Genomic DNA, 24,834 nt, shown 5'->3' on the forward strand with positions numbered 1-24,834 from the left:
TGTTGACCTACTAGCAGGCTTAAAACACAATTCTATTTTACAGATTTTACATCTATGCAGAAACTTTCTTTTTATAAGGTTCAATAAGCTTTTAAATAATAATGTAGCTTCGGTTGGGTTTGTCTTTACAAGTGTGTCTGTCTTCTAATTTATTGTTTAATTATTTTAACCAGTGTGTCTAATGCATCTAAATCTATGATTAATTTTGTATTTATTTATTGAGTAATAGGCTACTATATCCTCACATCAACTGTCGTTTGTCGGCTGATTATCAAGCTAAATAAAGCTCTTCTTAAGTATATAACTTTTTGCACCGTTTGAATTATTTTACAGGATATATATCTCCATGTATTACTTCGGTACCCTCGTTTCTCAGGTTTGTGAATATTTTGACCAGGCTTTGTTTCGACTGAAAGCCGAACTCGCAATGCCCTCGGTAATGCCTACCTACACCTGCCGCAACAATTAGCATTGTTGTGCACAGTAGATCAGAATACAGGAATGGATTTCTGAAACGGACAATAATTTGCCGGAGGTCCACAATACAAACTTGCTGAAAACAATTGGCCACTCCAAACTGCTGAAACGACCGGACCGGCAGTATTGACAGTTTGCGGCAACAAAAAAAGTATGAACACGACTGAAGTTCGTGAGTTCGCCGCCGAGCGTTCGTTGAAAACAAAGCAATACTCAGAAACTAGCTCCAGCAACTGCATACAGAGCCGGATTTGACAAGAAACGAATTGTCGAAGACTTCGTCACTCAACATTTAATGTCAGTTGACTAACCTCACCCAGTTAAGATGTATATTACATTTACTATTATTCCTATACAGTAACATAGATAATAATATTTAATGAATTATAAGTTGGTAACAAAATATTAAATGCGGAACTCCGTGTGCGAAGCATGTATCCGGAGGACCAGTCTTTCACTGCACCGGGCAGGTTTTTAGTCTAGAGCATGGAAGACGAAAGATAGGCTAACCTTGTGAGATTTTGCGATTTTTTTTGTTCCATTGGAAACAAGAGTCTAGCGTGAATATATATATATACGCTGATTTGGTAAACAAGCAGTCGAATATAATTTCCCAGTTCTTGTTTGTAAGTTTCGGCGTCTTGTTTAGTTTTAGAACTAGCTATCGTATCTATTTAACTATCTGTTACAAATTCATGTCCACGTATTAATCCCGTAGAAAGAATTTTCTTCGACTGCAGATAGTTACCGTCAGTGTCCGGCAGAAGAAAGGGAACCCCTGTCATGGATGAGGAGCCAGAGAGAGCTAAACGCTGGGAGGGAGGATACGAGCGGACATGGTGAGTCTCTGTTTACTGGGACGCATGTCTCCCCCACCTTGCAGAACCATCAGCCTGTTGTTGTTGGCCTGCTGACCCCACCACCACCACCACCATTGTCATTGTATAACACTGATCATCAGCCTGTTGTGTTGGCCGACTGACATCATTAGCTTGTTGTTGTGTGTTCTGTCTCGCTCACAGGGAAGTGCTCAAGGAGGATGAGTCGGGGTCTCTCAAAGCCACCGTGGAAGACATCCTCTTCCAGGCCAAAAGGAAAAGGTGTGTCTGTTGGAGGAGAGATTCCTCTCTTATTGTTTGATGTTGTTGTTGCACTGTCTGACAGCTGAGATGTGGTAACTGAGCCTAGGAAATACCTCCTTGATTCTGACTAGAAGAAGTTAGAACTGTCTACTTCTGATCCTTGATCTTCTGCTGTACTATCTTCATGCACTATTTTGATGTCACTTTGGATATGACGTCAGCTAATTAAATAGAATGTAAACATGTTAATGTCGTTTTATTTACCTTAAAGTTAATCTCCTGGCATTGTATCCACACAGGGTGTTTGAGAGTCATGGACAGGTGCGCCTTGGGATGGTGAGTTTGACAGGTTGGCTTTGTGTTTTTTCCTCATGATTTCATGTCACTTTCTGTCTCCCTGTCCATCGTTATGAGATGGTGTATGCTGTAGAGTGTGAGGGTTAGAGTGGGTTGACCTCTCTTACTTTAGACTTATTTCCAACATCATGACATGTGATTGTGCTTCCAAGATGAGGCACCTGTATGTGGTAATTGACACCTCAAGAACCATGGAGGACCAGGACCTGAAACCCAACAGGCTCACCTCCACCCTCAAGGTATATAGCTCACCTCCACCCTCAAGGTATATAGCTCACGTCCACCCTCAAGGTATATACAGTCAGGTCCATAAATATTTGGACATTGACACAATTTTCATCATTTTGGCTCTGTATACCACCACAATGGATTTGAAATGAAACAATCAAGATGTGCTTAAAGTGCAGACTTTCAGCTTTAATTTCAGGGTATTTACATCCAAATCAGGTGAACGGTGTAGGAATTACAACACATTTGATATGTGGCCCCCCCCTTTTTAAGGGACCAAAAGTAATTGGACAATTGGCTGCTCAGCTGTTCCATGGCCAGGTGTATGTTATTCCCTCATAAAGGGAGTTCGTTATTTCATTGACAAGGAGCAGATAAAAGGTCTAGAGTTCATTTCAAGTATGGTATTTGTGTTTGGAATCTGTTGCTGTCAACTCTCAATATGAAGTCCAAAGAGCTGTCACCATCAGTGAAGCAAGCCATCGTTAGGCTGAAAAATCAAAACAAACCTATCAGAGAGATAGCAAAAACATTAGGTGTGGCCAAATCAACTGTTTGGTACATTCTTAAAAAGAAAGAACGCACTGGTGAGCTCAGCAACACCAAAAGACCCGGAAGACCACGGAAAACAACTGTGGTGGATGACAGAAGAATTCTTTCCCTGGTGAAGAAAAACCCCTTCACAACAGTTGGCCAGATCAAGAACACTCTCCAGGAGGTAGGCGTATCTGTGTCAAAGTCAACAATTAAGAGAAGACTTCACCAGAGTAAATACAGAGGGTTCACCACAAGATGTAAACCATTGGTGAGTCTCAAAAACAGGAAGACCAGATTAGAGTTTGCCAAAAAACATCTAAAAGAGCCTGTACAGTTCTGGAACAACATCCTATGGACAGATGAGACCAAGATCAACTTGTACCAGAATGATGGGAAGAGAAGAGTATGGAGAAGGGAAGGAACTGCTCATGATCCAAAGCATACCACCTCATCAGTGAAGCATGGTGGAGGTAGTGTTATGGCGTGGGCATGTATGGCTGCCAATGGAACTGGTTCCCTTGTATTTATCGATGATGTGACTGCTGACAAAAGCAGTGGGATGAATTCTGAAGTGTTTCTGGCAATATTATCTGCTCAGATTCAGCCAAATGCTTCAGAACTCATAGGACGGTGCTTCACAGTGCAGATGGACAATGACCCGAAGCATACTGCGAAAGCAACCAAAGAGTTTTTTAAGGCAAAGAAGTGGAATGTTCTGCAATGGCCAAGTGAATCACCTGACCTAAATCCAATTGAGCATGCGTTTCACTTGCTAAAGACAAAACTGAAGGGAAAATGCCCCAAGAACAAGCAGGAACTGAAGACAGTTGCAGTAGAGGCCTGGCAGAGCATCACCAGGGACGAAACCCAGCGTCTGGTGATGTCTATGGGTTCCAGACTAAAGGCTGTCATTGACTGCAAAGGATTTGCAACCAAGTATTAAAAGTGACAATTAGATTTATGATTATGTTAGTTTGTCCAATTATTTTTGGTCCCTTAAAAAGGGGGGGGCCACATATAAAATGTGTTGTAATTCCTACACCGTTCACCTGATTTGGATGTAAATACCCTGAAATTAAAGCTGAAAGTCTGCACTTAAAGCACATATTGATTGTTTCATTTCAAATCCATTGTGGTGGTATACAGAGCCAAAATGATGAAAATTGTGTCAATGTCGAAATATTTATGGACCTGACTGTAGCTCACCTCCACCCTCAAGGTAAGGATACATGAAGACAATAATATTGATCCCAGTGTAAGGCTACGATAATAATGGAGACCATTTGTATAGTTGATGTATTGATAGACTGACTGGTAAACTGACTCCTCTTCTACTTTGCAGCTGATTGAGTTTTTTGTGGAGGAGTACTTTGACCAGAACCCTATCAGCCAGGCAAGTGTCTGCTGTGCCCACCCCTTCAGTCAAACCTTTGAATGTGACCCATTGAGACAACTTTCCTTTTCATGACTTGTGGTTGTATTTAGGTTGGCATCATCACCACCAAGAATAAAAGGGCAGAGAAGCTGACAGATCTGGCAGGTGAGTCTCCTCAGTCTCCTCAGACACATGCAGCTGTCAGCTGATGGATACTGGTTCATATTCAGAGAGGGAGGGTGGAGGGGAGAGAGAGAGGGAGAGTAGGGGGTAAAGAGTAAAGAGAGGAAGGGGAGAGAGAGAGGGACTAGAAGGAGAGAAAGAGGGGGAGAGGAGAACAGAATAACAGCAATGCTCAGGACAAGACCAGAACAGGTTTGTTCATTGTGTTGCTCTGTCCCCTAGGCAACCCAAAGAAGCATGTTGCAGCCCTGAAGAAAGCGCTGGACTCGACCTGTGTTGGAGAGCCGTCTCTCTACAACTCACTCACTCTGGCGATGCAGACCCTCAAGTACGAAGTCTGTCTGTGCAGTACATTGATGCTGTGCAACCTACATGTTGGTTTGTTTTAAGCCAGTTTTGTCTCTGCAGACACCTGCCTGGTCACACCAGCAGAGAGGTTCTGATCATCTTCAGCAGCCTCACCACCTGTGACCCAGCAAACATCTACGAGCTGATCAAGGTAAAAGACTCCACCCCTCTTCACATGATGCTGCGGTGTTCTACAAGGGTTTGTCTTCATTAGTCTCCCTCGTGTTTCCTTCCTCATGTCTTCATGTCGTCTGTTTGGTGTGTGTGTGTGTCTGTGTGCGTGTGATTGTGTGTGTGTTTGGTCAGACCCTGAAGTCCCTGAAGATCCGTGTGTCTGTGATCGGCCTGTCTGCTGAGGTGCGCGTATGCACGGTGCTAACGCGAGAAACCGGAGGTGAGGAACCACCTCTGCTGCAGAACACTGTGATGAGAAGCTTCAACAAGCAGCAGCTTGTTCCCATGGAGGGTGATGAAGTTAAACCAGTATTGGGAAAGGGGAAGGACTAGTACCTAACGCTTCCCATCCACACACATTACCGACTAGGACAGAAGGAAGGAGTATTTATAAAAATGCAGTGATAAATTAAATTCAGAATAGTGTCTGTTGTGTGACTTTCCTAAAACAAAATGCTATATCAATTAATTTGGTTCCACGTGTTTCCCCGGTGACAGGGTCATACCATGTGATCCTGGATGAAAGCCACTTCAAGGAGCTATTGATGTTCCACGTGAAGCCTCCTCCAGCCAGCTCCTCTGCAGAGTGCTCCCTCATCAGGATGGGTTAGTCTGCAGCTACCTCACCTGTCTGTCTGCAGCTACCTCACCTGTCTGTCTGCAGCTACCTCACCTGTCTGTCTGCAGCTACCTCACCTGTCTGTCTGCCGCTATCTCACCTGTCTGTCTGCCGCTATCTCACCTGTCTGTCTGCCGCTATCTCACCTGTCTGTCTGCCGCTATCTCACCTGTCTGTCTGCCGCTATCTCACCTGTCTGTCTGCAGCTACCTCGTCTGTCTGTCTGCAGCTACCTAACCTGTCTGTCTGCCGCTATCTCACCTGTCTGTCTGCCGCTATCTCACCTGTTTGTCTGCCGCTAACTCACCTGTCTGTCTGCCGCTATCTCACCTGTCTGTCTGCCGCTATCTCACCTGTTTGTCTGCCGCTAACTCACCTGTTTGTCTGCCGCTAACTCACCTGTCTGTCTGCCGCTATCTCACCTGTCTGCCGCTATCTCACCTGTCTGTCTGCCGCTATCTCACCTGTCTGTCTGCCGCTATCTCACCTGTCTGTCTGCCGCTATCTCACCTGTCTGTCTGCCGCTATCTCACCTGTCTGTCTGCCGCTATCTCACCTGTTTGTCTGCCGCTAACTCACCTGTCTGTCTGCCGCTATCTCACCTGTCTGCCGCTATCTCACCTGTCTGTCTGCCGCTATCTCACCTGTCTGTCTGCAGCTACCTCACCTGTCTGACTGCAGCTACCTCACCTGTCTACAGTTTCTACAGCCCTGCCCTGAAATGCACCCCCCCTCCCATGTCATTTCTGTTCTGTATATCCCAGCATCAAATGATTTGTACTGTACTGGGGACTAGTATGAGTAACGCAGAGCCATAGAAACAACAAATAGTTGCGTCAACTCAATTTTTCTCTGGCTCTGCATAGGACATTAGCTAGCAATCTTAACTTAACACTTTTAGTTAGTTTACCATAACCCATGAATATTATAGAGATCCCACATCTTCAGCTACCAATACACATATTATTTAGTTCAGTAGTTACCCAAAAACTATTTCTGTGGAGCTCCGCAGTGGCTTCGGTGAGTCCCTAACCCTAACCCTGTCTCTCCATCCCGCTCGGCTTTGTGACCACATGACCACCTAGCTTCCTGACACTGTGTTGACGCAACTCTTTCTCGCTATGGCTTTGCCCTAGCTTAGTCATGCATGTAGAATGCTTGTGTCCTGTGAATATGTTGTATGAATAAAATACAATAATTGATTGTTGTTGTCCCTGGCAGGGTTCCCCCAGCATACCATGGCCTCGCTGTCTGACCAGGAGCCCAGACCAGCATTCAGCATGGCGTAGGTACACCGGTGATGTCTGTTAGGGTTACCCTGGTTACCTCATACACACATGCCTTAAGCACGTAGACCCATGATGTCTGTTAGGGTTACCCTGGTTACCTCATACACACATGCCTTAAGCACGTAGACCCATGATGTCTGTTAGGGTTACCCTGGTTACCTCATACACACATGCCTTAAGCACGTAGACCCATGATGTCTGTTAGGGTTACCCTAGGGTTACCTCATACACACATGCCTTAAGCACGTAGACCCATGATGTCTGTTAGGGTTACCCTGGTTACCTCATACACACATGCCTTAAGCACGTAGACCCATGATGTCTGTTAGGGTTACCCTGGTTACCTCATACACACATGCCTTAAGCACGTAGACCCATGATGTCTGTTAGGGTTACCCTGGTTACCTCATACACACATGCCTTAAGCACGTAGACCCATGATGTCTGTTAGGGTTACCCTAGGGTTACCTCATACACACATGCCTTAAGCACGTAGACCCATGATGTCTGTTAGGGTTACCCTAGGGTTACCTCATACACACATGCCTTAAGCACGTAGACCCATGATGTCTGTTAGGGTTACCCTAGGGTTACCTCATACACACATGCCTTAAGCACGTAGACCCATGATGTCTGTTAGGGTTACCCTAGGGTTACCTCATACACACATGCCTTAAGCACGTAGACCCATGATGTCTGTTAGGGTTACCCTAGGGTTACCTCATACACACATGCCTTAAGCACGTAGACCCATGATGTCTGTTAGGGTTACCCTGGTTACCTCATACACACATGCCTTAAGCACGTAGACCCATGATGTCTGTTAGGGTTACCCTAGGGTTACCTCATACACACATGCCTTAAGCACGTAGACCCATGATGTCTGTTAGGGTTACCCTAGGGTTACCTCATACACACATGCCTTAAGCACGTAGACCCATGATGTCTGTTAGGGTTACCCTAGGGTTACCTCATACACACATGCCTTAAGCACGTAGACCCATGATGTCTGTTAGGGTTACCCTAGGGTTACCTCATGCACACATGCCTTAAGCACGTAGACCCATGATGTCTGTTAGGGTTACCCTGGGGTTACCTCATACACACATGCCTTAAGCACGTAGACCCATGATGTCTGTTAGGGTTACCCTAGGGTTACCTCATACACACATGCCTTAAGCACGTAGACCCATGATGTCTGTTAGGGTTACCCTAGGGTTACCTCATACACACATGCCTTAAGCACGTAGACCCATGATGTCTGTTAGGGTTACCCTAGGGTTACCTCATACACACATGCCTTAAGCACGTAGACCCATGATGTCTGTTAGGGTTACCCTAGGGTTACCTCATACACACATGCCTTAAGCACGTAGACCCATGATGTCTGTTAGGGTTACCCTAGGGTTACCTCATACACACATGCCTTAAGCACGTAGACCCATGATGTCTGTTAGGGTTACCCTAGGGTTACCTCATACACACATGCCTTAAGCACGTAGACCCATGATGTCTGTTAGGGTTACCCTAGGGTTACCTCATACACACATGCCTTAAGCACGTAGACCCATGATGTCTGTTAGGGTTACCCTAGGGTTACCTCATACACACATGCCTTAAGCACGTAGACCCATGATGTCTGTTAGGGTTACCCTAGGGTTACCTCATACACACATGCCTTAAGCACGTAGACCCATGATGTCTGTTAGGGTTACCCTAGGGTTACCTCATACACACATGCCTTAAGCACGTAGACCCATGATGTCTGTTAGGGTTACCCTAGGGTTACCTCATACACACATGCCTTAAGCACGTAGACCCATGATGTCTGTTAGGGTTACCCTAGGGTTACCTCATACACACATGCCTTAAGCACGTAGACCCATGATGTCTGTTAGGGTTACCCTAGGGTTACCTCATACACACATGCCTTAAGCACGTAGACCCATGATGTCTGTTAGGGTTACCCTGGGGTTACCTCATACACACATGCCTTAAGCACGTAGACCCATGATGTCTGTTAGGGTTACCCTAGGGTTACCTCATACACACATGCCTTAAGCACGTAGACCCATGATGTCTGTTAGGGTTACCCTAGGGTTACCTCATACACACATGCCTTAAGCACGTAGACCCATGATGTCTGTTAGGGTTACCCTAGGGTTACCTCATACACACATGCCTTAAGCACGTAGACCCATGATGTCTGTTAGGGTTACCCTAGGGTTACCTCATACACACATGCCTTAAGCACGTAGACCCATGATGTCTGTTAGGGTTACCCTAGGGTTACCTCATACACACATGCCTTAAGCACGTAGACCCATGATGTCTGTTAGGGTTACCCTAGGGTTACCTCATACACACATGCCTTAAGCACGTAGACCCATGATGTCTGTTAGGGTTACCCTAGGGTTACCTCATACACACATGCCTTAAGCACGTAGACCCATGATGTCTGTTAGGGTTACCCTAGGGTTACCTCATACACACATGCCTTAAGCACGTAGACCCATGATGTCTGTTAGGGTTACCCTAGGGTTACCTCATACACACATGCCTTAAGCACGTAGACCCATGATGTCTGTTAGGGTTACCCTAGGGTTACCTCATACACACATGCCTTAAGCACGTAGACCCATGATGTCTGTTAGGGTTACCCTAGGGTTACCTCATACACACATGCCTTAAGCACGTAGACCCATGATGTCTGTTAGGGTTACCCTAGGGTTACCTCATACACACATGCCTTAAGCACGTAGACCCATGATGTCTGTTAGGGTTACCCTAGGGTTACCTCATACACACATGCCTTAAGCACGTAGACCCATGATGTCTGTTAGGGTTACCCTAGGGTTACCTCATACACACATGCCTTAAGCACGTAGACCCATGATGTCTGTTAGGGTTACCCTAGGGTTACCTCATACACACATGCCTTAAGCACGTAGACCCATGATGTCTGTTAGGGTTACCCTAGGGTTACCTCATACACACATGCCTTAAGCACGTAGACCCATGATGTCTGTTAGGGTTACCCTAGGGTTACCTCATACTCACATGCCTTAAGCACGTAGACCCATGATGTCTGTTAGGGTTACCCTAGGGTTACCTCATACACACATGCCTTAAGCACGTAGACCCATGATGTCTGTTAGGGTTACCCTAGGGTTACCTCATACACACATGCCTTAAGCACGTAGACCCATGATGTCTGTTAGGGTTACCCTAGGGTTACCTCATACACACATGCCTTAAGCACGTAGACCCATGATGTCTGTTAGTCACAATCTGTAGAACAAGTTCTGCTTCATTACAATGATCTTATCATTCATTACTGTGTGTGTGTGTATATATTTAGTATGTATGCATGTGTGTATATATTTACTGTGTGTATATATTAAGAGTGTGTGTGTGTTGCCAGGCACCTGGACAGCAGCAGTGTGTATATGTGTGTGTATACTAACAGTATGAGTGTGTGTTGCTAGGCACCTGGATAGCAGCAGTGTGTATATGTGTGTGTATACTAACAGTATGAGTGTGTGTGTGTTGCCAGGCACCTGGACAGCAGCAATGTGTATATGTGTGTGTATACTAACAGTATGAGTGTGTGTGTGTTGCTAGGCACCAGGGGCCCGTTCTACGTACGTCGCTTATTACATCCGAGATCAAATGACACATCCAAGATGACACCATCTTGCTTATCATGATCTGGCTAATTCGGTTCTTCGAACACCCATGTTGTTTATGATTAGTATAGCTGGATTGAGTTATACGTTGGTCTAAAAGGGGTATGTATCGATAGTAGAAACAGAGCAACAGCTTGTTCGAAGGTTACTCCGAATTTGAAGATTTTATCAGAACGCCAGGGAACACCTCAAAGTCTGCAAAATCCAAGAAAGAGGGCTGGCAAAAAGTAGCAGACCAAATTAAATGTAGAGGAGTGACGCGTTTTATCGCTTATTACAGTAAGCTAGGCCTATGTTTTTTTTTTTCTTCATACTTTCATATTTTCATTTATCATCTTTAATGTCCTATGATGTGGTTTCAACAAATGTATTATGTAAATGACACCCTCACAAAAAAACGATAGGCTATCCTCTCAAAAAGTATAGGCTAGCATAATATCGCGCTGTGCTTAAGGAGCCTATCTATCACGCAATGAGCAATTAATTCGGTTTCATGTTAAATTCTGCTAATTATTCTTGCACCTTCTGCAACAGGTTCCTGTAGTAAAAACGGACAAGACATGTCTGTGACAGACTTCCTGTATCACCTCTGCTTGTAAAGCCTCAATCTATTCGTGTTTACATAAAATAAACCAGCTTACGGACCTGTTGCTATGACAGCAAGTCCAGGATGAGCTTCGAAGAACCGAACAATCCAAGATAATGACAAATCGTCAACAATCAAATCCAGCTAACTGAGTTAGCGACGTACGGAGAACGGGCCCCTGGATAGCAGCAGTGTGTATATACTAACAATGAGAGTGTGTGTGTGTGTTGCTAGGCACCTGGATAGCAGCAGCGTGTATATACTAACAATGAGAGAGTGTGTGTGTGTTGCCAGGCACCTGGACAGCAGCAGTGTGTATAGGTGTATATATACTAACAGTGAATGTGTGTGTGTGTGTGTTGCTAGGCACCTGGACAGCAGCAGTTTGTATATGTGTGTGTATACTAACAGTGAGTGTGTGTGTTGCTAGGCACCTGGACAGCAGCAGTGATCCATCTCTGTCTCTAGGAGGATTCTTCTGCCCTCAGTGCCACGCCAAGTACACAGAGCTTCCTGTGGAGTGCAGAGTGTGTGGTATGTTCTACACAGAGCTTCCTGTGGAGTGCAGAGTGTGTGGTATGTTCTACACAGAGCTTCCTGTGGAGTGCAGAGTGTGTGGTATGTTCTACACAGAGCTTCCTGTGGAGTGCAGAGTGTGTGGTATGTTCTACACAGAGCTTCCTGTGGAGTGCAGAGTGTGTGGTATGTTCTACACAGAGCTTCCTGTGGAGTGCAGAGTGTGTGGTATGTTCTACACAGAGCTTCCTGTGGAGTGCAGAGTGTGTGGTATGTTCTACACAGAGCTTCCTGTGGAGTGCAGAGTGTGTGGTATGTTTCTACACAGAGCTTCCTGTGGAGTGCAGAGTGTGTGGTATGTTTCTACACAGAGCTTCCTGTGGAGTGCAGAGTGTGTGGTATGTTCTACACAGAGCTTCCTGTGGAGTGCAGAGTGTGTGGTATGTTTCTACACAGAGCTTCCTGTGGAGTGCAGAGTGTGTGGTATGTTTCTACACAGAGCTTCCTGTGGAGTGCAGAGTGTGTGGTATGTTCTACACAGAGCTTTCTGTGGAGTGCAGAGTGTGTGGTATTCTACACAGAGCTTCCTGTGGAGTGCAGAGTGTGTGGTATGTTCCTACACAGAGCTTCCTGTGGAGTGCAGAGTGTGTGGTATGTTTCAACACAGAGCTTCCTGTGGAGTGCAGAGTGTGTGGTATGTTTCTACACAGAGCTTCCTGTGGAGTGCAGAGTGTGTGGTATGTTTCTACACAGAGCTTCCTGTGGAGTGCAGAGTGTGTGGTATGTTCTACACAGAGCTTCCTGTGGAGTGCAGAGTGTGTGGTATGTTCTACACAGAGATTCCTGTGGAGTGCAGTGTGTGTGGTATGTTTCTACACAGAGCTTCCTGTGGAGTGCAGAGTGTGTGGTATGTTTCTACACAGAGCTTCCTGTGGAGTGCAGAGTGTGTGGTATGTTCTACACAGAGCTTTCTGTGGAGTGCAGAGTGTGTGGTATTCTACACAGAGCTTCCTGTGGAGTGCAGTGTGTGGTATGTTCCTACACAGAGCTTCCTGTGGAGTGCAGAGTGTGTGGTATGTTTCTACACAGAGCTTCCTGTGGAGTGCAGAGTGTGTGGTATGTTTCTACACAGAGCTTCCTGTGGAGTGCAGAGTGTGTGGTATGTTCTACACAGAGCTTCCTGTGGAGTGCAGAGTGTGTGGTATGTTCTACACAGAGATTCCTGTGGAGTGCAGAGTGTGTGGTATGTTTCTACACAGAGATTCCTGTGGAGTGCAGAGTGTGTGGTATGTTTCTACACAGAGCTTCCTGTGGAGTGCAGAGTGTGTGGTATGTTCTACACAGAGCTTTCTGTGGAGTGCAGAGTGTGTGGTATTCTACACAGAGCTTCCTGTGGAGTGCAGTGTGTGGTATGTTCCTACACAGAGCTTCCTGTGGAGTGCAGAGTGTGTGGTATGTTTCTACACAGAGCTTCCTGTGGAGTGCAGAGTGTGTGGTATGTTTCTACACAGAGCTTCCTGTGGAGTGCAGAGTGTGTGGTATGTTTCTACACAGAGCTTCCTGTGGAGTGCAGAGTGTGTGGTATGTTCTACACAGAGCTTCCTGTGGAGTGCAGAGTGTGTGGTATGTTCTACACAGAGATTCCTGTGGAGTGCAGAGTGTGTGGTATGTTTCTACACAGAGATTCCTGTGGAGTGCAGTGTGTGTGGTATGTTTCTACACAGAGATTCCTGTGGAGTGCAGAGTGTGTGATATGTTCTACACAGAGCTTCCTGTGTAGTGCAGAGTGTGTGGTAGGGTTAGGTTAGTGTTAGAGAGTGTGTGTGTGTGTGTGTGTGTGTGTGTGTGTGAGAGTGAGTGAACCAGCAGCTTGTGATGGTGCAGTGTTCCTCAGGGTTGACGCTGGTCTCTGCCCCTCACCTGGCCCGCTCCTTCCACCACCTGTTCCCCATGAACACCTTCCAGGAGGGTCCCCTACAGCATGGAGGAGAGAGGTGGGACACACCACACTAACACGTTCTCCTTCTACTATACACCCCTAACCCTAACCCTTCTACTATACACCCCTAACCCTTCTAATATGCACCCCTAACCCCCAGTCTTTACACCTGCTCTACTGTTTCAGGTTCTGCCACGCGTGCCAAGGGGAGCTGAAAGATAAAAGTGTAAGTTTAACCCCAATCACCTTATCACCTTCACACACCAAACATGCAGGACAGTTTAACCCAATCACCTTCACACACCAAACATGCAGGACAGTTTAACCCAATCACCTTCACACACCAAACATGCAGGACAGTTTAACCCAATCACCTTCACACACCAAACATGCAGGACAGTTTAACCCAATCACCTTCACACACCAAACATGCAGGACAGTTTAACCCAATCACCTTCACACACCAAACATGCAGGACAGTTTAACCCAATCACCTTCACACACCAAACATGCAGGACAGTTTAACCCAATCACCTTCACACACCAAACATGCAGGACAGTTTAACCCAATCACCTTCACACACCAAACATGCAGGACAGTTTAACCCAATCACCTTCACACACCAAACATGCAGGACAGTTTAACCCAATCACCTTCACACACCAAACATGCAGGACAGTTTAACCCAATCACCTTCACACACCAAACATGCAGGACAGTTTAACCCAATCACCTTCACACACCAAATTGTTGTATCTCGATGACAATCACATTACCGTTTTTTATCTTTCTCGTTCTCTTGGTATCACTCTCTTCTCTGTTCCTGTGTGCAGGTGTTCACCTGCCCTGTGTGCAACAGTGTGTTCTGTGTGGAGTGTGATCTGTTCATCCATGACACCCTGCACTGCTGCCCCTCCTGCATCCACTCACACAGCGCCCCCTGAGGGCAGCAGGTCGAACTGCAGCCACATGCTTTTCTGCTCTGAGTCAGCACCTGCTTGTCCTCGAGAGCAGATTTGAGCCCCAACCCTGGTGTTTGAGACCCCAGACTTGTGTATCTGAGGAAGCTTAACTCCTGGTAAATGTGTGATCGTAACTCTTCCTGCTAAAAGTGGAGAGCAGATTTGAGTGTACCACAGGTGGGCAGCTGCAGAAAGTGTTTCCTTAGAGACTATAGATGGGGTTGGGTTTAGATACGTCAGACTTCTCTGCATTACAAGAGGTGTGTTTCCAACTCTGCCAGTATTTCATGGAACCTTTTCAGTCTATTTTCAAGTAGATGTTTCCTCTTGTGTCAACGGAGACTAACATTCTTGTGACTCAGGAAGTGTCAGTAATTTGGCCTTTTAAAGTATGTTGATGTTTCCTGTTTAAAGTGTTGTTAGTGTTAAAGCTCTAGTATCAGGACAATGGACCAAACCTTGACAATAAACTTGAGCTATTTTTCTAAATGCTGTGTGCAAGTCTAAACTGGTTGAGCTCTTTATTAAATGCTGTGTGCAAGTCTAAACAGGTTGAGCTCTTTTTCTAAATGCTGTGTGCAAGTCTTAACTGGTTGAGCTCTTTTTTTAAATGCTGTGTGCAAGTCTAAACTGGTTGAGCTCTTTTTCTAAATGCTGTGTGCAAGTCTAAACTGGTTGAGCTCTTTTTCAAACTGGTTGCTTTCGTGTCTGTCTGGCATCTTCATGTACTATGACCACATCTCAACTAGGGCTTTATTTTCATTCATCACAAAATGACACAAACATATTTTCAATTATGGAATGATGGTATGAAATACATTTCTGACTTGCCTCTAACACCTAAAAAGGCGGATCTTGGAGTTAGTTATTCTTCATAAACTAAAGCAGAACTGCAGCCCTGTGATCTGCTTCTCTAGAGACCAGTTACCCAGGCAACTAACATCTTAGGAAATCCCCTGAGATTCTCCAGGAAGCAGGCAGGTCACTAAGGAAGGCACACACACAAAAAACACCTCACATATCACACCTAGAGCCACAAATACATCCCTGAAACACTGCAAACAGTAGTAAGCTGGATGGCAAAAGTTTAAAAAGTGGTGGAGAAGGGTATTGTCAGCATTGTCACTTTTTAATAATTTGATATGGATTAAACTAGTTTGACAAACCACACGTTTGTTAGTGGTGCAGAGCTCTGAACTGGAGAGGGGACTGGTAACTAACCCAGACTATCAGCTGACTCTCAGTCTGGGCTGTTTCAGAAGAGACATCTCGCAACGATTTTCAGCGTTTTACCAAAGATACTCTGTCAGACCCATTTGATTTTAGTCTAAGAGCCCACTATAAGTCCACATGTCTCTGTGGTGCTGGGGTGGAGCTGGGTCCGGGGCCGGGGTTGCGTCGGTTCAGCCAGGCCTGCAGCAGAGGCAGGTGTCTGTCCATCCAGCGGATGTTCTCCTGGATTGTCTCGCTGGTCTGCTGGATGCACCTCAGACTCGCCCCCGTCTCCTCAGTCAGACCTCCGAAGAAGCTATGCACCTGAGGAGAGCACAAATGCACCACAACGCACACACAAGTTAAGTATAAATACTTACATTTTTGACTCAGACACAACAAATCCTTCTATTTACTAAATACAGGTCTGTCTCCAAACCTACCTCCTCCAGCTTCTCCCTGGTGGAGTACTGGTTTGTCACTCCATTCACCATTCCAGCAATAGAATGAGAGCCCAGGTCAAACCTAATGAGGAAGGTCATGAGTTAAGGGTCACATGATGAATCCTCACAACAACACAACCTGCAAAAACTGACAGCAGCAACAGAGGCTTTGGGGAGAGTGAGTCAATATGTTCATACTTCCTGACCAGGGATAGTCTAGGTGTTTATACCTCTGACCAAGGACAGTCTAGGTGTTTGTACCTCTGACCAGGGACAGTCTAGGTGTTTGTACCTCTGACCAGGGACTGTCTAGGTGTTTGTACCTCTGACCAGGGACAGTCTAGGTGTTTGTACCTCTGACCAGGGACAGTCTAGGTGTTTATACCTCTGACCAGGGACAGTCTAGTGTTCGTACTTCCTGACCAGGGACAGTCTAGGTGTTTATACCTCTGACCAGGGACAGTCTAGGTGTTTATACCTCTGACCAGGGACAGTCTAGGTGTTCGTACTTCCTGACCAGGGACAGTCTATGTGTTCGTACTTCCTGATCAGCGAGAGCCAGTTGTGTCGGAGGAAGTCCCAGGCCAGTGCAAAGCCTCTGGGGTTCCTGCTGATGGAGATGACCACGTGAGGAAGGTCCTGAGTCTTCATCACCTCTCCTGAGAGACTCTGCTCCATCACCCTGGGAGAGGAGGAGCAAGGAGGAGATCTTGTCAGGTTTACAGCAAATGCTTTCAGAGTGAAACATGTAAGTTGTCTTCTGTCTCCATCGTGTATCAACTCACCACTGTAGCTTGTCCTGCAGAGGGCTGATGGTCAGGGCTGACTTGATACGGCTCTTCAGAGAGGTGTGCATAGACTGCCGGTACTTCTCAAACAGGAAGTCCCAGCCATCTGGAGTACGGGCGCCGATGGCAAACACTGCCATGCTGACGTCACTAGGGAGGCTGGGAAGGGTCAAAACAGTTTTATTGTCTGCTAACTAAGGCACAATCCCAATGTCCACCCTCACAGACTTTGAGGTGCAGGGTTTTTTCTCAGGCATTTTGAGCCCTTTATGCACCCTTTTCGTAAGTCTGCATTTTTGCAGACTTTGCCTAAGGGAATTGCCCACAATTCACAGCGTTGTAACGTGAAGCACAAGGGTTACCAGGAACACCCGGTAGCGAGAGAAAGGTCCCGGCAAACCCGCCTCATAAGACAAGAAGAACGGTAAACGAACAATCATTGATGGAGCAACCAACGCTGAAGTAAACATAGTCAGAAATAAAAGTTAACATGTAACTTTAAACACAACTCACTGATGGTTAATATAGCCAGAGCTGTGTGTAGTTTGTCCTTTGATGTGCTTTCATCAGATTTGATCCAACAACATTACTATTTTGCCGATACTGCCACAAAGTGCTGTCCCATTCCTAATTACAGCATTTTGATCCCTTGCAGCCTCTTGCATTCAACCACTAACCATGTGACGTCAAGTAAGTCTGTGAGTGTTTGGGGTTCAGGGGGGATATTGGGATTGGGCCTAAAACTCCAAGGTCAGTGACGAGAGGTGAGATGCTTGGTGACTTCTAACCTCATGTTGCCGTCAGACTCCCTCCAGCGGGTGAAGAGCCGTGATGCCGTAGCGACGCAAGGGGGGTGGTTCCTGACGCAGGCAAACAGCAGCAGGTAGCTCCTCAGCACGCGTTGGGAGACGGAGCCCTCGTCGCTCCATGTCTGACGATCAATCAGCTCCTGGAACAGCTCCACTATGTAGCCCTGGGAAAAAGGTATGTTGCTGCTAACACCTCTCTCTCTCTCACCCCCACACACACTGTACACAGTCTATCTCTCTCTCTCACCCCCACACACACTGTACACAGTCTTAGACCCCATCCGTACCTTCATCTGATTCTCCAGGTCCAGCATGTTTCTCTTCTCCATCAGCTTGTAGATGGGCACTAGCTCCCCCAGACCCTGGGTGACAGGCATGATCTCCGTCTCCTTTGACAGGTAGAGCGACAACTCCAGGGCCACGTCCAGACTCACCTTCCCCACGCTGAGAGCACGGTTAGGGTTACCATACATCCCACCTAATCCTAACTCTAACCCCACACCATTTCCAACCCTTCCCCACGCTGAGAGCAGGGTTAGGGTTACCATACATCCCACCTAATCCTAACTCTAACCCCACACCACTTCCAACCCTTCCCCACGCTGAGAGCACGGTTAGGGTTACCATACATCCCACCTAATCCTAACTCTAACCCCACACCATTTCCAACCCTTCCCCACGCTGAGAGCAGGGTTAGGGTTACCATACATCCCACCTAATCCTAACTCTAACCCCACACCACTTCCAACCCTTCCCCACGCTGAGAGCAGGGTTAGGGTTACCATACATCCCACCTAATCCTAACTCTAACCCCACACCACTTCCAACCCTTCCCCACGCTGAGAGCAGGGTTAGGGTTACCATACATCCCACCTAATCCTAACTCTAACCCCACACCACTTCCAACCCTTCCCCACGCTGCACACTGGAGGGACACAAGGTCACAATCTTATCATTTGATATCAATACACTATTGATACATTGACAAAATATTTGGTTTTAACCTGTATGCAAGAATATCCTTTGTAATGATCTTACATGAACCTCAGGAAACAGGCACCTCAGGTCACCTCATAGCTTGTCTATTAACTGGACAGGAAGGATGATTTCAGTTGAATACTTTTTTGACTGTCTGGACATGGATGAAGTTTAGGAATGCTATTTGTCTGTCAGTTTTGACTAGAGGTCATATGAGGTGACCTCTAGTCCAGACAGTCAAAAAAGTATTCAACTGAAATCATCCTTCCTGTCCAGTTAAGAGACAAGCTCTCTCCAGATCCTGACTAATGGCTGACCTGACGAGCTGGAAGGCGTTGTTGATGAGGCTGGCGCGGTCATTGCTGCTGAGGGCGGTGTGGTTGTGCCTGAGCAGCTGGGTGAGGGCGCTCCAGCCCCGGCCCTCGTAGTGCACCATGTAGTAACCGCTCATGTCCACGTTGAACTTCACCCAGTCCACCTCCTCTGGCAGGTACAGCACAGCTGGGGACAGGAAGCACCTTGGATTGTTTACTCAAGTCTGACCTCTGACCTCCTCCTGACCTTGTCTGAAACTCACCAGTCTTGGTCTTGAGTAGGAAGCGTTGGATGGTGCTGGAGGCGCTGGTGATGTAGGTCAGCGGGACCTGCCACAGGAAGCTATGGAGGACACGTGACCAACACTATGACCATTAACCTGCAGCATTACATAACGATAACAGCACAGAAATCCTCTCCTAAAATTACATATTGGTGGCAAAAACTAAGCATGCTTGCAAGGTCAGACAGCCAGTGTGACACATTCCCAGTATGTAACAGTACTGGACCTAACCCCTTCCTGGTATGCAGCAGGATTCTCAGTCAGGGAACGTACCCCTCTGTGAGGGAAGGATCGTCAGTCTTGAGGTAGCGCTCCTGGCTCAGTGTGACCTCACGACCCCTGACCTCCACCGTGACTAGGGGGAAGCCCTCCTGCAGGGTCCAGGTGTCCATGATGGTCTTCACATCCAGCTCGTCCTCAGAGTACCACTTCTACACACACAGTAGCCAAACAATATAGAAACCTGTGTTGAAGTACACTGACAGCACCGTATACGGGTCAAAAACCTATGTTGAAGAATCTCCTGGGAGCCACGTTCACTTACAGACGCATCAGACTGGCGCTGGGCCTGGGAGCAAAACTCTCCTTTCAGCCGGCCTTCATCCAGATCATCCCCCTGGCAGATCTGTGGAGCTCAGTTACATCAGTACAGAACCATAAGACACCACCAGAGCCAAGAGGTGAGCAAACACACTCACGTTGCTCAGGCTTTCCCACAGGTGGCTGTTGACAGTGTTCTGGAAGCTGTAGCGTCTGAGGTAGCGAACAATGCCGATCTTAAAGGCCTCAGCCGTCAGGAAGTCTCTCAGCATGTTCAGGATACAGGCGCCCTGGAAACACAGTGGCACAGATGTGGAGAAGGCCTGCATGGACAGTCTGACCTGATGGGAGGTTAGTGTTAGAAGGCCTGCATGGACAGTCTGACCTGATGGGAGGTTAGTGTTAGAAGGCCTGCATGGACAGTCTGACCTGATGGGAGGTTAGTGTTAGAAGGCCTGCATGGACAGTCTGACCTGATGGGAGGTTAGTGTTAGAAGGCCTGCATGGACAGTCTGACCTGATGGGAGGTTAGTGTTAGAAGGCCTGCATGGACAGTCTGACCTGATGGGAGGTTAGTGTTAGAAGGCCTGCATGGACAGTCTGACCTGACGGGAGGTTAGTGTTAGAAGGCCTGCATGGACAGTCTGACCTGATGGGAGGTTAGTGTTAGAAGGCCTGCATGGACAGTCTGACCTGACGGGAGGTTAGTGTTAGAAGGCCTGCATGGACAGTCTGACCTGACGGGAGGTTAGTGTTAGAAGGCCTGCATGGACAGTCTGACCTGATGGGAGGTTAGTGTTAGAAGGCCTGCATGGACAGTCTGACCTGACGGGAGGTTAGTGTTAGAAGGCCTGCATGGACAGTCTGACCTGACGGGAGGTTAGTGTTAGAAGGCCTGCATGGACAGTCTGACCTGACGGGAGGTTAGTGTTAGAAGGCCTGCATGGACAGTCTGACCTGATGGGAGGTGGATGGGTTAGGGTTAGAAGGCCTGCATGGACAGTCTGACTTGACGTGGATGGGTTAGGGTTAGAAGGCCTGCATGGACAGTCTGACCTGACGTGGATGGGTTAGGGTTAGAAGGCCTGCATGGACAGTCTGACCTGATGGGAGGTTAGTGTTAGAAGGCCTGCATGGACAGTCTGACCTGATGGGAGGTTAGTGTTAGAAGGCCTGCATGGACAGTCTGACCTGACGTGGATGGGTTAGGGTTAGAAGGCCTGCATGGACAGTCTGACCTGACGTGGATGGGTTAGGGTTAGAAGGCCTGCATGGACAGTCTGACCTGACGGGAGGTGGATGGGGAGGCGGACCTTGTCGTACGACACGTCGTCAAACATCTCCTGGATCTGGGTGGGGTTCTCCACAGGAGAGGAGACAGGGTGTGAAGAGCTTAGAGAATCCACCTCCATAGCCTCAAAACACTTCCCCAAGAAGAAGTCATCCTGACAGCGGAGAGAGAGAGAGGGAGAGAGGGGGAGAGAGGGGGAGAATATTAAGAGACAGGCAAGTGAGGTATGTGTGCTTCATACCAGAGTTACATTCAGCCTAGTTATGGATCTCTCACCACTTGTAGCTCTGGGTTGGTGACATTGACAGACACAAACTCCATGAACTTAGCGAAGCCTTCGTTCAGCCAGAGGTCGTTCCACCACTGCATGGTCACCAGGTTACCAAACCACTGGTCAGGGCAAGTGGAGGACAGCCTCAGTTAGAACACTGGCACCATTTATATTAACTTAAACATACATGTTACATTACATTTGTCATTCATTAATTTAGCATCCAAAGCAACATAAATAGAAAATGCAACAGAACCGGTCAGCTCAGAACAGTATTTCGGTGGTCAGAGTTGCCACATCTCAGTTACCAGGCACGGTTAAAATATATATATTACCCTTTATTCAACCATGAAAGTCCTTCTGAGACCAAGGCCCTGCACTTTCAGGCATTAACATTATGTAGTATCTAAGATGCAGGCATTAACATTGTGTAGTATCTAAGATGCAGGCATTAACATTGTGTATCTAAGATGTGGTGGTTGAAGGGTGACATCAGGTGAGCAGACAGGACCCCTGTTACCTGGTGGGCCAGCTCATGGGCAATCACCATGGTGATGCCCAGTTTGTCGGAGGCGGAGGACTTGTTGGGGTGGAAGAGGAGGCCTGACTCTCGATAGGTGGTCAGACCCCAGTTCTCCATCGCTCCAGACTGGAAGTCTGGGATGGCCACCAGGTCTGTAGAGACAGCGTCAACAAGCTATTTTAATATCAGCATATATTTGATTTATAGTGTTGTCTTCATTGTCAAGGAAATCTCAATTTTCCTCAGTGCTACAGTTTTAACATTATTTACCAAAAACAAGTCAATGAGTGATTTCAACAGTCAAACACAAAACCTTTATAAACCTTTTTGACAAACTATTACTGGAAAGCAAGGGACTACTATGAATACTTACATACTGGGTAGTATTGTTATACTTAAACACTAGATAGTATATACCGTACTTTCCGGACTATAAGGCGCACTTAAAAGCCTTTAATTTTCTCAAAAAACGACAGTGCGCTTTATAATCCGGAGCGCCTTATATATGGATTAATTCTGGTTGTGCTTACTGACCTCGAAGCGATTTTGTGTGGTACACGGCGCTCTGTCAAAATGTTTTAGTACGACTTTGGTAAACTACAAAGCTGCACCGCTTGCACCATTACGGCTACCGTAGTCAGGAGCGTCGCAGAGTAATACATACTGTGCTTCACCATAATATGGATTTGTTTCGCTTAATGCGCCTTATAGTCCGGTGCGCTTTATATATGATGATTGAAAATAGACAATTCATTGACAGTGCGCCTTATAATCCAGTGCGCCCTATAGTGCGGAAAATACGGTAGTATAATTATACTATGCATTTTACTGGGTGCTACTTGCAGACACCTTGCTTGGGAAGAGGGTAGGGGATGTCAAAGTAGTCGTCATAGAAGTCCAGCAGCTTGACTGCAGCGTCGAGAGCAAATGAAGTCTGGTCAATCTTGTCTGGTACAGCATATACTGAAATCTAGCAGAATAATGTGAGGTTAGAAAACAACAGTATGTATGAAGTCCAGTCCTGGCCTGGTCCTTGTAATGCCCTAACCCTAATGCCCTAACCCACAGTAATGCACTTTGTTAATTTAGCAGCCGCTTTTATACAAAGCAACACATGTCAAAGGCTCCAATGAGTTATCTTCTTCAGTCTATCCACTATGCACAACCTCTGATATTTGCGAAACAGGAGGGGGGTGAATGTGGGGACCTCCTCACCTTGACCCCGTGCTGGGTGGTTTTGCTGACAGACAGGAAGTCAGACACAATAAATGCCACCAGGTAGGTGCTCATTCTCACACTGGTGTCAAAGTGGTCTTCCAACAGGCCGCCTGGCAACACCACCATTTTCACCTGCGATGGAGAAGGGATGTAGATGAGAAGGGATGCAGGTGGAGATGAGAAAGAGATGAGATGGAGAGAGACAGATCAGAATGAAATCTTAAATCTTCTCGTGCTTTGTTTTCAGAGCAGCAGTTGTTACAGTGACATGTTACCATGGGCATGTTGGAGAGGGCGTTGTGGCGGGGTTCTCGCCGGATGCGGATCGTGTAGTTGGCTTTGAACGCAGGTTCATCAAAACAGGGGAACGCTGCACGTGCACTGGTGGCTTCGAACTGGGTGGACGCCACAACTCTGACATGGAGGAAGAAACTTTGTTCTAATATATTCTAATGAATGATTAGTATAGTAAATTATTAAAACGACATCCATGTAGTTGTAATTTTTTTTACCTGACTTCTCCCTCACTGGTGCGGTAAGTACTTTTATAAAACCCATGGAAACTGTCAGACAAGTTGGCACCAAACTCCAGATACACCTCATAGTGCCCCCTCCTGGTCAGCACAGCGTCAGACAGCAGGGCTAGCTGCTGGAAGGCGGGATATTCCAGCACCTGAAGAGGCCTGGAACCTTCTGCTGCCAACAGCACAGCGCTAGATATCTGGAGGTCCTTGCTGTGAAGGATGATGCTGTGGGTGTCTGTGTGCACCTCCAGCTCGATGAGGACAGAGCCACTGAAATCCAGAGTGGTCAGGTTAGGGTGGATGAGGAGATGGTAATGGAGAGGAGAAACCGTTTCTGGGAGCCTCATTCTGTCCCACGGGAACGGTTGGCCGTTTGTAGCCAAAGGGGCAAAGGATGGAGACTTGATCCCGCTGTGTCCTGGCAGCTGCGCTGCTAACGTGAGCTCATCGTGTTGCAGGAGCAGGAGCACGAGGACAGGTACGATGAACATGACGCCGACACTCACTCCAGCCGTCACACCTCTCACAAAGCCTTTAACTAGAAGAGACCAAAGACGGCATACAATATCACGAATGGTCAACGACACTTCAACTGTGATATATTTACACTAGTACATTCAGCAAGTCTTTCGAATGAAACGGACCTGGACAGGTTTCGATTTCAGTTTATCAGTTCAATTCATACGATATAACGCTTTTAAAACACTGATATTAACTAATGAAGCTATTGACTCTAACACTGAACATTGGTGTGAAATAGATAAACATATTGAGCGGGCACAATGTATATTTTATAAATAGCCTACCGTCTCACTCCGGGATACGCAATCAGCAGCCAGGTGGCCCAAAAAAGATTTGATTATGAAAGTGAAAATAAACTGGACTAGGAAGAGACGTGCATGCCGGGACATTGTCATTTTCAGCTTGCGATGCACCGTTACTTAAAACGGTGTCACTGATAACGGGCTATGACTTGATGGACGTACAAATCATCGTTGAATTAAATGAAAACATCCTAACCCATACAGGAAGTTGAACCGCTTCAGACGGCGACGACACACTAGCAGCAGAAGTCGGAGTACACACTAGAGGGCACTACTTTTCGAAAGCTTATTACATTTCGTTACATTTGGGGTGACCAATTTCACACTTAATTCTGAATGTGTTGATAAGAGAAACGTCATACAGACATTTTGTTCACAACAGAAGGCCAGTGGCTGGGGAAGGAAAGGTAGAGACAGGGTATGTGGAAGGAAAGGTAGAGACAGGGTATGTGG

The 24,834-nt window shown here is 46.8% G+C and overlaps 2 protein-coding genes across 6 annotated transcripts; one reads left to right on the forward strand and one right to left on the reverse strand.

Annotated features, from left to right (window-relative positions):
• The first annotated feature begins 488 nt into the window (after nt 1-488).
• Nucleotides 489-15,490, forward strand: gtf2h2 (general transcription factor IIH, polypeptide 2). Of its 5 annotated transcripts, none has more exons than XM_062454921.1 (16): nt 489-804; nt 1,218-1,316; nt 1,500-1,577; nt 1,859-1,895; nt 2,069-2,155; nt 4,024-4,074; nt 4,167-4,221; nt 4,462-4,567; nt 4,648-4,738; nt 4,894-4,981; nt 5,260-5,367; nt 6,602-6,665; nt 11,375-11,478; nt 13,355-13,454; nt 13,586-13,625; nt 14,234-15,490. In XM_062454921.1, the coding sequence occupies exons 2-16, from the start codon at nt 1,261-1,263 to the stop codon at nt 14,342-14,344; spliced, it is 1,176 nt and encodes a 391-aa protein (XP_062310905.1). In that variant the 5' UTR covers nt 489-804; nt 1,218-1,260; the 3' UTR covers nt 14,345-15,490. The 5 variants fall into 5 exon arrangements, with proteins under 5 accessions (XP_062310905.1, XP_062310902.1, XP_062310904.1 ...); XM_062454918.1 differs by having other exon boundaries at nt 490-804; nt 1,196-1,316; XM_062454920.1 differs by lacking the exon at nt 489-804 and adding an exon at nt 842-1,103.
• erap1b (endoplasmic reticulum aminopeptidase 1b) lies at nt 15,102-24,607 on the reverse strand. The gene is made up of 19 exons (XM_062454914.1): nt 24,364-24,607; nt 23,546-24,095; nt 23,309-23,447; nt 23,031-23,165; nt 22,665-22,785; nt 21,813-21,967; nt 21,298-21,411; nt 21,044-21,175; nt 19,889-20,020; nt 19,735-19,815; nt 19,464-19,621; nt 19,170-19,249; nt 18,910-19,093; nt 17,902-18,058; nt 17,594-17,778; nt 16,803-16,964; nt 16,559-16,699; nt 16,018-16,099; nt 15,102-15,898 (listed from the first exon to the last, which is right to left on the reverse strand). Exons 2-19 carry the CDS (start codon nt 24,046-24,048, stop codon nt 15,701-15,703), a joined length of 2,859 nt encoding a protein of 952 aa, XP_062310898.1. The 5' UTR covers nt 24,049-24,095; nt 24,364-24,607; the 3' UTR covers nt 15,102-15,700.
• Nucleotides 24,608-24,834: the final 227 nt, after the last annotated feature.

The sequence above is a fragment of the Osmerus eperlanus genome, chromosome 28 (genome assembly GCF_963692335.1).
Source record: "Osmerus eperlanus chromosome 28, fOsmEpe2.1, whole genome shotgun sequence".
Classification (NCBI taxonomy): domain Eukaryota; kingdom Metazoa; phylum Chordata; class Actinopteri; order Osmeriformes; family Osmeridae; genus Osmerus; species Osmerus eperlanus.